We start from the raw sequence: 15,323 nt of genomic DNA, 5'->3' as shown, positions 1-15,323 counted from the left end.
GCTCTCTTCTCTAGACTGATTCCAGAGCAGCAGTATAGATTTTGGTGTTGTGGAGACCAAAAATGTACACGGTTTACAAACAAGGTCTTACTCTTGCATTGTACTGTCTTACTCTCTGCTGCCTGGGGTCAGACGAGTCTGTCTGTCTTACTCTCCGCTGCCTGGGGTCAGACGAGTCTGTCTGTCTTACTCTCCGCTGCCTGGGGTCAGACGAGTCTGTCTGTCTTACTCTGCGCTGCCTGAGGTCAGACGAGTCTGTCTGTCTTACTCTCCGCTGCCTGAGGTCAGACGAGTCTGTCTGTCTTACTCTCCGCTGCCTGAGGTCAGACGAGTCTGTCTGTCTTACTCTCCGCTGCCTGGGGTCAGACGAGTCTGTCTGTCTTACTCTGCGCTGCCTGGGGTCGGAGTACTCTGGGTTCTTAGTTGTGACTCAGGATGTGAAAAACGCACAGTTGGCCCTCCCAGATTGGGTGAGTTCATAACAAAGAAAAATTGGCTATTCCTTTTTACAGATGGGAGCTACGTCAGTGATTTTCATGTCCGTGGGCAAAAGCCCTGCCTCGTGAGACTGTGGGAAGAGTTTTTGTACATGGCAAATACAAACCCTCTCTTGTTTCCTTAAGTGCCATTTGTAGTATATCATTGAGCCTCTGAGATTTGTTTATCTTAAGTGCTTCTAGTACCAGAACACTTCTGCTTCCTCTCTGATAATTTAATATATAGTTTTCTGTTTGCTAAGCCTGAGGCGTGTTTTCTGTTTCTTCTTCGGTAGACACTTAAGTGAAATACTAATTTGATAAATCAGCCATTTCATTTTTCAGCATCTGAAAGCTGCGCATGTTTATCTCTGAAACACATTATGTCATCCTTACCATTTATTTTGATGTTGAAATGCTGAAAATATATTTTATTTTAGGCTCCACTGCAATTTTCATTTCTTTTCTCCTTTCTGTTGGTCTTCCTATTATACTTTTTAGCTGTGCTTGTAGCTTAGGATATACTTTTTCCTTAAATGGAAACTACTGTATTTTTTTAACATTTCACCTCCTTATATTCTTCTTAGATAACCTATGCATTTGCACAACTGCTTTCCAGAGCTTGATTCAAGTACTCATGGGACAAAACTTTCTTGGGCTCCAAGCAGACAATCTTCAAACTGTTGCGCCTGTACTGCACCAGTTCCATTTCTGTCCTGTCGCATCCTCCTTCTGAAAAGTGCCTCATTCTTTCTGCCTGCTTTTCTGAAATTCTAAACTTGATTTAGACTCCAACTGAACAGTAGTTTCTTCATTTACCTTGCTTACTTTTCCTTGTTTGAAATAACTCTGCCTCTTCCATTTTCCTGTTTCTTCAGAAACCTCTGTATCTACTGTTTCATTCTTTCTTCACTTTTTGTTAGCTGTGTTTCAGTAATTCAGATAACATTATAATAACACACTAATGCACTTGCTTCTATTACTTGTATTTTGTTTCTCGTAATTCAAGTATTATGTCAGAACAATTTTATTGCCTTTTTTCTTGATATTTTGCTTTTCTCAGGTGATATTTTTGATTGCACTCGCTCTCTCTGGATGGTTTCTTTGCTCCCTCCCATTGTAGTTTAAATGTTCTTGAATTTCTCAGATGATCCTTGTCCATAGCCAGAGCCTGTTTTATTCGGGTGTAGTCCTTTATGTCTGTGCACATAGGTTTTGCCACAGCTTTTCAGTGTCAGGGAAATGGACCATATTCTCAGCCAGCACCGTGTCGGTGCTCTGAAGTACTGGGGTGAACGAGGGGTCTGCCTGTGCCTCAGTTTCAGTTGCTGCTGCTCAGATACCAGGGAATGTGGATTTATGTCAACTGTCACCGTTGTGGCTTACTGTACCTGCTGGGTCTTCTCAAGCATCCTCCACACATTGCACATGTCACAGATTGCGATCTTGTGAACCGTTTTATAGCCCGGACTATTGGTGGATTTTTTTCTGCCCTGAATTCATAAACCACGTTTTTGAAAACCGTAGCTCTCTTTACAACCGAGCTGAGTGTTTTTGTTTTCCAAAAGTGGGCTTGCAAAACATAGTCCAGTCCAGCCCACCTGTTACCACACAAATAACCACTTGAAGCAGTTATAAAATATTTAAAAAATTGGGGAATTATATAAAACTGCCAGTCTTACCTTTGTACGTCTTTATCAGTTAGATCAATCATTTCTCGAGAATGAATACTACCCAGCAAGGCATACAGGGGCTCACCAAAGCTGACTTAAAGATTAAACAAGTTTTGAGAAATTAAGCCTGAAGTTCATTAAACATTTTAAGAATTGTTTTTTTGGAACAAAATGAAAAATAATAAGCTGGTTACATCAATGTGCTGAATTTCAACTATCACTTGAATGCATAGTTGGAGAGGGTTTTTCAACAAATACATTTTTAGGTTTGACTTGTCTTGACATTTTTTCCATTTGTGTGTTGTGCTGCTGCAGGTATTAATGGAGTGCATTAAGGTCTGGTAATCAGCTGTCTGAAGCTCTTGCAGCTAAAGACGAGTCATTGTCTTATTTCTGTTTTAGACTCAGTAATGGTTACCTGGTTGTCTTTGAAAAGGATTTTCTTTGGCACTTTTTTTTTACAGCAGCTCACTAATGTAGTGCTAGATCATATTTTAAATATGTTGATGTATTTTGTTTTCTAAATGAGATGGTGCTAATGACATCCAGGTCTTACAGTTTAGTTTAAGTGAGCTTGGAGAATTGACTCGCCTCCGTGTTAAAAACAATGTAGTAATAAAAATAAATCTTGTAAAATATTAAATTTAAATTCTAGATGGTATAAAAGAACGGAAATTAAATGAAGGTGTTCATGTAACATATCTCCATGTGGAACAGAACTGCCTAAAAGAAGGTCACTTTAGGAAGTCTGAGAACATCATCCAGTACAAATCCAGACTGCTTCCCTCTGCGCTCCATGCTCCTTCCTTGTGAGCTGAAATAGCTTAAATATACAGTACACGTTTCCAAGCTTCCCAATCGCTCTACAAGACTGGAGCTTAAGAAATGTTCTATATGAATTGGTTTCCCAGCTGTATGGAATACATCTGGTAATAGCACTCCTGACGTGAAGTGCAGGCTTTGCTTGGATTTAGATGGAGCCCGTGCAGTGTTGTGAGGCCCTCCTCCCTTTTTTTCAAGTGTTCATTCTCACATCTCCTTCTATGTACTGGGACAAGAAAACCTTGGTGTTTTCAGGAGTCCCGTGTTGTACAATATGCTCTTGTTTGCTGATATTTTCTAAGGTGAAATGCATTTACTACTGAGAACAAGCTACCCAGCCATGTTATCGGAGCCAGTGGACTTCAGAGTGAGAACTGCAATTAAAATCAGGAACAAGGGGTACTTTGCTGGGCAAAGGGTACAGTACAGTGACTTCTTTCAAGCAACGACAGGATGAGATCCTCAGATCAGTGAGCTACTACTACCTAATAGTCTGGGTGGGCCACATGGCCTCTTTATATACCTTTATCATCTGTGTTCTTCACTGTTTGGTCTTGTTATATTTTCAGAGTTGAGAAAAGTTTTTTTTCTAAAAAATGGGGAAATGTTTTAAGATGGTTTGGTGTCTGATGTATGAAATGTGTACTGGATGCATCGACAGCAAACCAGCTACAGTATAACTCTCAACCTCAATAATCTATGGACTCCAATGAGGGATGGCAGGTGCTGCATATCTGTATTTTTAGCTGTATTTTTAGTCAGTGTGAATCACATTTTACAGAGTTCAGTCCACAGTAAACACTCATTTTATAAAAGTAACAAACTGAAGCTCAATATGTGAGAAACACATCTGTTAATGCTTAGAAACGTCATCAAGTAAATGTTAAAGATAGCAGAATATGAAATAATTGCTATTGATACAATTACGTTTACTCCTTTGCGTGTAAAAATGTGGTATATGTGAATGTGTGGTATTTTTCTATAATGCTTACAACTGGCTACCATTGCTTGAAATTTCACAAGATCCTCATTTCAGTTTCTTCACAATGTTTTGTTAACAATAGGCATTATAGACATATGTACTGTAGGTCATACTACTCACACGCACAGCTATTAGCTCTCTTTTACTTTTCTCAGCACAAGAGACAAAAAATACAATTGTGCTTTCCTTACAAAGAGGTAATTGCTTCCCAGACTCTCAAGAATACTTTTGGCTAGCTTTTACATTACAGGGATATCTCTCGCTGGTATTTGGTCTGCAGTAATAGACCCATCAAAATACCCACTTTCAGAAGGTAAAAATAGCAGAATGTCCTTCAGCTCTTCCGGAGGCAAACTGGCAGTTTTTTTCCTTTGTAGGACTTTATATATAAAGCTTTTTTCATTGTGTTCCACTATAAGAAGTAGAGTTCAGCAACCAGCCCAAAGGAGAAAAGAGTAAGAAACTGTAGCAGTCACCTCAGCCAGAAAGTGTCACTCTGTAGCCTGCCCTGGGTTGACGTCTTTTCATGGGGTGAGTTCCAGGAACAAAGTGAGAGCTCTGTTGAAGCTTTCATCTTAACAAGCTTCGCCAAGATCCCTGGAGCACTTATCCTTGAGATCGATCAGATTTAATGTTTACTTGTTCAGAAGGAAGAGCCCTCGACAGGCATCTGGACAGGTGATTACACTGAGGCCATGAGCTACATGTACTATTAATTCAGCTTCCATGATTTACAGTGAAGCCAGCCTGCAGCTGCATACAGCGGGCGTAGTGATACCAGGGAGAGGAGTACGCATCAAAGCACATGTGCCTTCAGCTACTAATGGCTGTGCTGTTCTGTGTAGCTTGTGTAGACAGCATCATTTTTTAATTTAATTGTAATTTTGAAGTGTTAGATTATCTAATGATCTAATAGGAAATATTAGAATTCTCTTTTTGCAGAATTTATTACCACTTTTATAATGAATTCGGTTTTATTAATTTAATCAAATAAATATTTATATCATGAATATTAATTCATTCATTAATTGCGGGGCGGGGTGGTGGCTCTGTGGCTAATGATATGTGCCTGTGGCTGGAAGGTTGCTGGTTTGTATCCCGCAGCCGGCAGAGGAATCCAACTCCGTTGGGCCCCTGAGCGAGGCCCTTAACCCCAACTGCTCCAGGGGCGCCATATAAATAGCTGATCCTGCACTCTGACCCCCAACTTCTCTCCCTGTCTGTGTGTCTCATGGAGAGCAGGTTGGGGTATGCCAAAAGACAAATTCCTAATACAAGATCCTGTATATGGCCAGTAAAGTGATCTTATCTTATGTTAATTCTCAGAAAACTCAGAAAACAGATTGAGATAAACAAAGTAGCAATTCAATTAATTGAAATGCAAAATGTCAAACAAAGGTGATACAAAACATACATAAAAGAAGCCTCTCACAGTATTCCCATAATATCTTTATTGCAGCATAAACTGAAAGCTTGATGGTTTACTTTCTACCTATGTCTTCTGCAAGCTCATAAAATGTATTGTCCCTATTATTTTTTTAATAATTAGTTAGTTATTGTTTAAAGGTATAATTGTATTTTTATGTCCTTTATTTTATAGAAGTCATTTTTGTTCCACGTGATTTGCCACTACAGCACACTGTACTGGCTGAAGATGAATAAAACTTCACATTCTAGATATCTGACTGTAGCTGCAATGTGGTGACTTATATTTGTTTTTTTTTCTTTTCCCTGCATTATAAAAAACTAATTCCTACTAAAAACAGGTGTTTAGGATACATTAACTTAAATAAACTAGTCTGCAGGCAGAGATTATAGTTATAATTGCGCTATATATCATCCTGTCAAATGGTAATTCAGGGTAATACTGACAGAATGAAAGATGTAAATTATTAATATTTTGCGAACTCAGTGCTGATATGTTTTGTGTTATGTTTCTACAGATCATGTGTCGGTAGGAGGACTCGGAGACAGTTTTTATGAGTACTTGCTCAAGGCATGGCTGATGTCGGATAAGACTGATGAAGAAGGCAAAAAGTTGTACTACGATGCCGTTCAGGTAAAGGGAACATATGTTTTAGCTCATTGCTAGAGCTGCCAGGCTCCTGCAGTGGTCAAAGCAGAAATTGAGAAGTCCAGCTGTGGAAGGTGCTGAAATCCTGGAGCCTGCTGCTTTTGTTTAAAATAAACTCGGGGAATCCTCCGACACAAGGCAGTCTGCGCTCTGATTTCAAGGAGCACCTGCCTCCACACCTTTAACGTAAGCTCCATCTTCACTCCTTCTAAAATGAGCAGCCCAGTAAAGCAATAAGTAAACTGCACGGGGAGTGTTTTACAGGAGCTGTGTATGATTGCTCATATGCTCACAAACCCACAGTACAATTTCGGGTAGGTGGCTGCGTCAGCATGCGTAGGCTGCAAAGGAACAGGTAAGGGTTTATTCCATTCTGAAAGGAAGAGAACAGAGACACGTTTCCGCTGTTGAGCCAGGTTCGCACACCTGACGAAGGCTCCACAGCCAAAACGTTGTGCGTTTTTCTTTGCATTCAACACACAGTACAGTTTCTCTTTACTCCCAACCTGACCCCCAATTTTGAAATGCTTCTTCTTCTCTTGCTCCAGCACAGAGGTTTATGATTGGCTTGACATGTTGCGACTGGCCTTCCCTTACCTGAAAGATATTGAATTTTGTTCCATATTTGCATTTCTTAAAAAACAATTGAATTGAATATTTAAAAATATACTCCTGTGGATGTTGAAGTGCTGTAGGGAAAGTAACCAAAGTTGTTTTACTGGACAGTCTCTAATTTAAGGCCTTTATTGTAAAATTTCTGAATTTTTGTCTTGATCATGACATGGGTGTTCTCAAGTAAGCATAAAGGCAGCTACCTTTTCCCGTCCCTAGTTTGTCATTGCTACAGAATGACTAACATGAGCTAGAGGTATTTGCTCTGTGGAAAATTCAAAAAGTAATCTATTCAGTGCAGCACCTTGAGCTACCTAGCCTGAACCAAGAGCCCTGGCATTCATTTATAGATTGAAAAGGGCCATATGGACAAGCCTTTTGTGGCGAAGGAAACTATTTTGTGTGATTAGGCTCCTGCACACTTTTCAATCCCATCGAAGATGAGAGAAGGAAGGCTTTCTCCACTTTAGTTAATAGCATTTCTCTGCATGCAGGCTCTCCTCAGCCTCTCTCAAGGAATCCTCCGTCTAAGGAAATTGCCTGATCATCAGCCGCTCCTTCACTTGTTTTTTTATTACCATCGCAGGGATGCATTAAGGTTAAAAAGCAATAACACAAGCAGGTCAAAAATAATGAGTGCCCAAATCAAGATGGTTTTTTACCTTGTGTCTCAGCTCTGAAGGGAAGCAGACTAGATAACGCTAGTTTATTGCAACAGTGTTTTCCAGATAGATTTGTTAGTTTCAGAGGCTAATGTGCTTTTAGAAGTAAAAAATTATAGGGTTAGTTCTGTCCACCTGTTTAACAGATTTTTTTTACTATGCTTGCAGTGTAATCAAGTTTTATAATAACATATTAAAACATATTTTTATCATTTGTTTTAATCCATCTAAAAATATTTTTGTTCATTTATAGTCCTAGATGTTTCTGTTCCTCTTAAAAACAGGATTTGTGTTCCTTGTGCTTTAACTGCAGAATTTCTTAATGTCTTTTCAGACAATCAGAGAACTCTAATTGACCATTTTGTTCATGTTGAATCACTAAAGCTTGACTGATAACACACAATTTGACATGCAGTAGCTGCAGAATCATTTTTTTATTAATTATGTGTACGTTCTGAAAAATGTGAGTTAGCAGTCAAAGATTTTGCCCACCTCATATTTTGACAACTCTATTATTTCTCCTTACCATCCATCAAAACAGCGCAAGTCCTTTGAGCCAAAGCTGACTCTTAAATAATGTCTTTTGCGAGATAAACCGGTGTAAGTCTGACATATGATATGTGACATTGCCAAAAATGTTTTCTGTTCTGTTATTTTTATGTTGTTTTGATGTTCTGGAACATAACCTTTAAGGAAATTGTTTCCCTTTTTCAGGAAATGGTAAGCATAGCAGGGTGAGCCAGGATACATTTTGTTTTTATAGGAGCTAAGGAAATGAAATAAAGAGTTCTGGAAATTAAAATATAAACTACATGACTGAACCTCAATACCGGTGACTGAATTGAAAGTACAGTTTAGCTTCTGTTTGATAAACCTATAAAATTAAGACAACTAACTTTTCAATACTATGTATTAATTGGAAATAAAAGTGCTTATTTACTTCATCTGATTCTGTATTCCAAGATGTAATTAGTATACTTTATCTCAGCTAGCATTTTATTATTTAGAACAAGGCTCCACAGCAGAAACGTTGTGTTTCTTTTCAGGAGGGAATAAATCTTTACTTGTTCCTTTGCAGCCTACGCATGCTGATGCAGCCACCTACTCAAACTGTTTTGTTAAATATGTATGTGCATATTTAGGTTTAAAGCAAGAAATACAAATGCAAAAGTAGATATTTCTAAAAGAATCCCCCTTTAGAATAGCATGCTGTAGTAAAACAATTCATTTCAGAAAACCAATAGAAGGTAGTAGAGAATAACATACTATAGTCTTCTTTCTGAATTTCCCAAACTAAGTCCTGATTCTGTGAGTAGTGTGAGGATCTGTCCTGATCTGTCGGTCCGCTGCGGGCACAGCCAGAGTCTCCCTAGTGCGAGCACGGGCCTGCTCATCATGTTGGACTCCTCCCCGCAGGCCATAGAGACGAATCTGATCCGGAAGTCGAGCGGGGGTCTCACGTACATCGCGGAATGGAAGGGGGGCTTGCTGGAGCACAAGATGGGCCACCTGACCTGCTTCGCTGGGGGGATGTTTGCTCTGGGCGCAGACGGAGCCCCGAGTGACCAGACTGGGCACCACATGGAACTGGCCGCGGAGATTGCCCGCACGTGCCACGAGTCCTACGCCCGCACCTGTAAGTACAGGTGGCACCTGTCTCGGTGGTGCTGTCCTTCAGAGAGTGAACACAGCTCAAGCTCAAAACGGAACTGTCTGATTGCTGCAGCTTCCCCTGCACGGCTGGTCGCGCCTGAGAGCTCACTGCCCCCTGCTGGCCTGCAGCCACTCCTCCCAGCAGGCCGCTGTCACGTCCCGGTTTCAGTCAGCCCCGGCAGCTGAGTTCCTGGACCTGATAGGCTTGATTCCCGTTGCTTCCATTATCGCCACAGTTTTTTAACCAGTTGTTGAAGAATGTAAGGTCCCTGTAAATTCAGGAGGTCTGCGGCCCTCTTGCAGAAAGTAGTATGATCTACAACATTCATTGTCAGGCTGCACTCCATTAATAGACCTTTAATAGACAACAGCCCCATAAGTCATAGGAATCTTTCTTACATACTTGCCATGGAGAGCTGAGCACAAAGAACACCAGAGGCATCAATTAATCCTCGACTTGATCCTGTAGCTGCTGGATGGGTCTAATGAGCTCTTCTCATTTCTCACAGCTCTGTGTTCTTATCAGATGACTGTCTCTCATGGCTGTGCAATGTTTGAATTTGAAATTAAATTATTTACATATTGGAAGCCATTCTTCAGCAGAGATGTTTTTAAAAGAAAAACCCTGAATGTTTCTTCTCTATTTCTATGACAATTGAACTACTTCAATAAATAGTCAAACTGAATATTTTGTATGGAAAGAGCTGGGCTGTAGATATCTCCAGATAGGTTACTTTGTGGTTCTGATCTGTCCTCCACAAGAATAGGCTGCAGGGAGCAGGGAACGTTGTCTCTGATGGAAAAATAGCTTCTGACTGCATTTAAAACCAGTTTCACAATCTATGATCTTTCTTTACCAGCTACTGTATGTAGGCACTTTGCTACAGATGGCATTCAGCATTCAGATGGCAAAATGAAATCAAACCAGGGACTCGGACAAAGAAATGCGCCGTCTGCGGTCCAGTTCCAGACCTCTGTTTCTCAAAACTGGATTTTGGTATAAGATGAATATGTTGCAGTACAGCATGTTGTAGTTGAATGTATACTGAACAGAGCACAGGTGCTGTAGCTGGCTGAGAGGTGTTCTTGATCGCACACGGGAGAGGGCTTGTGCCTGACCTGTTGCCACCAGCAGTCCAAGACAATACCACAGCATTTCTGCAGCCCTGTTCAGAAGTCAGGGCATCAGCAGCTCAGGGAGTCTTGTGTAACATTTCAAACAGCGTTTTACAGAAAAGTATTTCCAGTACTTTCAGAGTGCCGAAATCAATTTATTTAATTTGTAATCGTATTTCCAAAATAAAGAGCTGTGATTCTTTAGAACTGCTGTACCTTGAAAAGGTATTCACCCTCTTCCAACTGCATGACCTGTTGTCTAATTAAAATATGTTGACTACAGAAGAACCCCCTCTCTTTCCTGTCGCAGACCAACATTAGTGCAGGTGCACAAAGTGACCTGGACAAGTCACACCTTTGTGCAGCTCATTGGAAGGGGGTGAATAATTCTGCAAGGCACTGTATAGAATTAAACCTTAATGTTCCCCCGTATTTGGGGCGGAGCAGTGGCTCTGTGGCTCAGGACCTGCGCCTGTGGCTGGGAGGTTGCCGATTCAAATCCCACAGCCGGCAGAGGAATCCTACTCCGTTGGGCTCCTGAGCAAGGCCCTTAACCCCAACTGCTCCAGGGGCGCCATACAATGGCGAGCACATGGAGAGCAAGCTGGGGTATGCAAAAAGATCATTCCTAATGAAAGAAATTGTAAAGGGTTAATAAAGTGATGTTGTTTGTTTTTGTTTTTGTTTGTATTTGCTGTGATGCTCGCAGTGCTCTTCCCAGTCCCATTACTCAGCCATTTCGGATATGATGTCGTTCAAAAACATTACTCAGAAATGGACTTCATCTTATAACTGTAGAATAAATATATGTGCATGTTCTTGTTCCTAAAATATTTCTCAAAGGACATGTGTGTAATGCAGTGTCTTCCTTTGTGTCTGTGATTCCTGAAACAGTGCTGAAGCTGGGGCCGGAAGCCTTCCGGTTCGACGGGGGTGTGGAAGCGATCGCGACGAGGCAGAACGAGAAGTACTACATCCTGCGGCCTGAAGTCATAGAGACCTACATGTACATGTGGAGGTTCACTCACGACCCCAAGTACAGGGACTGGGGCTGGGAGGCAGTGCAGGTAAACAAGCACATCGACTCTCCTAGAAACTGTCGATTTCTTCAGGGTCCTTAAGAACCAAAGTAATTATTTCCATGGTCGTTTTAAGCTTTTCCTACGTTAAGTGGGATCCTAAGTGTACCCTACAGGAGTTATGTGATAGATCGCGAGAGCAGGTTGTATCAGTCCTACAGGTCTGTAATTGAATCTCTTAATGACATCTGATTACATTTTGATGTGTTTTGTGTTACCCATAAATCCCTAATTGCCTTAGTATTTTCCTTTTTGCGAAGCCAGTTTTCGCGATCTGTATACTCGTGCTTTCCAATGTAGTTTCTTGTCCCCAGCCAGACTGACAGAAATGTGCTTGTCTGGCAAAAGCCCTTTGACTACATTTCTAAGGGTAATAAAATGTGGTTGTCAAAGAGGCGTTTTCATCAGCGCGGTTTCTTTTTCCCACTAATGCAGGCCCTGGAAGAGCACTGCAAGCTGGACGGAGGATACAGTGGGGTTCGAGATGTCTATGCCAGCCACCCAAGCCATGACGATGTGCAGCAGAGCTTCTTCTTGGCAGAAACACTCAAGTAAGCAGCCTGACACCAGACCTGCAGCCACAGCGCTCCTGCAGAGCAAATCTTGAGCATTGCAGGAACTGCACCTCTGCTTACATTGCATGCTTACAGATAATATATAGTTCACAATTAAGCATTTCACATCCTGCATCTTTAAAAGTCTACTTGTATATCAATTAATAAGCTAAAACATCTGTAAATGTTATCATATTTCTTCAACATCTTACCAGGGTGTATCCTTCAGTGACATTTTGAAATGACTAAACCTTGTGTGTGTGGTCCTGTCATCGTTGCCACATTCAGGCCGTGTGTCAGAAAACAACACAGAGAGTGTTGAGCTGACCTGTGTGTGTCATGGGACATTCATGAGGGCTGAACTGATTCAGACTTTGCAATACGTAGCATTTTCAGGACATATTGAAATTATGTTTTACAAATACAGAACCCATGAGCCTCTCTGGAAAGAATGGATAGATAACTCAAGAGCAGCAGAACCTAAATTACTGATCTTAAGGGGTAGCAAATAAGAGATTTGGTCTCCTGCTGTTGTGTAATTCGCTCAGCACTACCTATTCACTGCAAGAAGCAGCAGTTGCTTCTTTGATTTGATCACAGTTATTTAATCACTGTTTTGAATCAGATATAAACAATATAATTTTTACCTAATAAGCATAATTTGATCTGCTGTTTAATTTACCATCTTATATCACTTGTATTGTCTTTACTTAATATATCTATATTGTTTTAATTATGATAACTCACAGTTTCTCACTAGCTTCTAGTAAAACTAAAGTAATTTGCATTTCAGTGTTTTATATGAAAAATTTATTTTCTTTTGTCATTTAATTTCTCTTCTAAAATGCCTGAGGAGCTATTATGCTGATGTTTGTATGTGAGTGTGCACAAGCTTGAGAAAGAAGCTGTCTTCTGTTCAACTCAGTACAAACACACAGTAGATTGCATATTAGCTCTTGTATTAGCTAAAGAAGCTTTTGTCGAGGTTATTTATGATCTTTTAATAGTTTCAGACTTACAGATTCTCTGTCATGGTTCTACTGAATTTTGCTTGGCTTCAGTGCATGTGTGATATGTCTCTGCAGCCCTCGTTTAGATAAGCTCTTAACTCCTTCACAGAAAGGAGTTTGTGTCTGTAGGTGATTGCAGGTTCTGCTCCAGGGTTGGGACCTGTTCTGTGTCGAGTTAGGATAGCAGTGGGTTGGGTTGTTAAATATGCGGTACAGTAGACACCTGCAAAGAATGTTTCACTCGTAGAGTAATTTATAAGAATAACTTAGACATGTGGGAATATGAGAAGGCCCAGATTAACAGATTTATTGTACTGGAGACACTTATACTGTTATACTTATACACTAAGATAATGCTACCAAGACGAACATGCAGTCAGATGTCTAAGTAGCATAGAACAAACAATGACTTCAACAAGGGTTGTAAAATATTTGCTATAAGATCTACAAGACGAAGATTAATCTCAACATAAGTGTTTGCTCACCATTTAGTTCTCTCGTTTAATCAGTGTTGTAAGTGATGCTTGAGAAATGCTCATGCCATGAAGTGTCGTGTGCCCAGTAAGCCTTACAATGTGTGAACCGGTCGTGTGACTCTTGCTCTGAGAAGGCCGTGCTCCACTAGGCTCCTTTCTTATAAACCCCCTAATTTGTACTACACTGGTGTACCTGTGCAATTTTTGTCAAACTCTACTTCAAGATTACATCCAGAAGGAAATGTGCTCTTATCGCTCTGCTCCAGATGGGGTCTTAAATAAGTCTGTATTCAGGAAAAGAATACAATGGGGACCAAGTGAGCTTTCACCGCCCAACGCAACAGCTGCAGCACTGCAGCACAGATCCTCGTCGAGGGTTGGGCCCTGTCAACCAGGCCGTGCTAAACGTCACCACAGTGCTTCGTCCCTCTCAGGCAAGATCTCACCACAGCAGGGCTGCATCAGGCTGGAAAAGGCAATACCCACTGCCTTCGGATGGTGAACACAACTCAGAACAAGTTGAATGATTTTGAGGAGAGTTCACACCTCTTCAGCATCCAGGAAATGCTTCCTTGCTGGAACCCCGGCCTCTCCTCCTCCACGTCGAGTGATGCTGTCTTTTCTGTTCGGGGCACAGGGAGTAATGGACAAGGGAGGACTGCAAAACAGCTGTGCACCCGTGAAGAACAACTTGTGAATTCCCAGTCACCTGGGGACAGTGATATGAACCAAGCTTGAACCGGTGATAACTGTGTCACAGCACCGAACCTTTTGCTCCGGGTCCCTTTACTGGGAGGCCCGGCTCCATGGATGTTGTATTTAGCTGAGCTCTTGGTTGACAGTGTGTGCCACAGGACCCTTCACAGAATGCTGCCTGTACCGCCCTGCACAGATTTACAGCTGACCTTGGGATAGTCAGTGCTTGGCAAGTGTTTAAACCATCTGCCAAAGACTTCATTTATTTTCTGCCAGGTATAAATCATGCTCTAGCATTGATTTCATTTTCTCATCAAAATCCCATTTGTCTTAAATTTACAATGTAGACATTCTATGAGTAGTTCTTTCAGTATATTCACTAACCTAATAACTCCCTATAAATATGATTCCTAGCATTTATGAAGCACTTTGACCCTGGAAGTTGATTGTGCAGTGGAAGTGGCTACCTTCGAACACCTCTCCACCACTGAAGCACACTCCCCAGCTGGGTGATGCGTAGCTGCAGATCAGCACCATCCTGTTCCTCAATGAATCATGGGACTTGCATTTCAATTACAGTAGAGCAGGCCTCACATCTTACGGGATACAATAAAGGGCTTCATCAGGAGTATTTGGCTATGATCTTATCAGATCAGGTTTGTGCAAAATTAAGAAAAGGAATCTAAATCCTACACTCATGAAGCACACACTGAAAAGCTCCTTCCCTGAAAAGTGAGCTGGATATTACTCGGAAATTGCTCAGTTTTGTGATAAGTCTAGATGAAACGCTTGTGCGGTTCATAGGGCTCGGCAAATTGAGTTTCACTGCAGAAGTTACAGCCATTTTCCCTGCTCACTTTTTTTTATTCAGGTATCAACAACACTATTATTTCATTGTTCTGAAAAAAATAAACACCTTTGTCCTCGTACTAGCTGCCACCCCTGTGCCTAATAGATTTAGGCACTGACCTGTATACCAAAGTGTGCGAACGTAGACTTGAGGCTTGCTTGGCTAAATTGATTGGTTAGAATCTGATTTGCAATGGTAATATTGCCCATTTCATCACTGCGACCATTAGTTCCGAATCTCCATGTGCGGTCCTTTATTTAGATGCCAAAAGGACCTTTGATCATGTGTAATGGGACCATGTCTGGTTGCGTATAACAGATAGGTTTAAGGACAGAGCTCATTAAAATGCTAAAACTGTTATATAGAAGCCTTTCTGTGATGGTGCTCTCAGAAAACAAATTTTCTGTGCTGTTCTTTAATTCCAGGCGCATTCACCAGGGGTGTGTTCTCTGTCTGCTGCTCTTTGCCATTTCATTAGAGCCCTTCATAGAAGCATACTGCAGTTCGGATACATTTGTCCAGATCAGCATTAAATGTATACAGCATTGCATTTCACTTTATGCTGATGATATCCTGTTATTCTTTCAC

At 41.0% G+C, this 15,323-nt stretch overlaps 1 protein-coding gene across 2 annotated transcripts in view; it reads left to right on the top strand.

Moving 5' to 3' along the window:
• The window catches only part of man1a1 (mannosidase, alpha, class 1A, member 1), a 188,993-nt gene that overhangs the window by 165,979 nt on the left and 7,691 nt on the right, over positions 1-15,323 (top strand). For both annotated transcript variants that reach the window (XM_006626437.3, XM_015359314.2), the window contains exons 9-12: positions 5,897-6,012; positions 8,718-8,937; positions 10,965-11,137; positions 11,585-11,700. In XM_006626437.3, the coding sequence (XP_006626500.3) occupies positions 5,897-6,012; positions 8,718-8,937; positions 10,965-11,137; positions 11,585-11,700 (625 nt within the window). The remainder of the gene's footprint in view (positions 1-5,896; positions 6,013-8,717; positions 8,938-10,964; positions 11,138-11,584; positions 11,701-15,323) is intronic.

The sequence above is a fragment of the Lepisosteus oculatus genome, chromosome 2 (assembly GCF_040954835.1).
Source record: "Lepisosteus oculatus isolate fLepOcu1 chromosome 2, fLepOcu1.hap2, whole genome shotgun sequence".
NCBI classification, from domain to species: Eukaryota; Metazoa; Chordata; class Actinopteri; order Semionotiformes; family Lepisosteidae; genus Lepisosteus; species Lepisosteus oculatus.
Note: the sequence above shows the minus strand (reverse complement) of the source record. Positions and strands in the feature narration are given on the sequence as shown.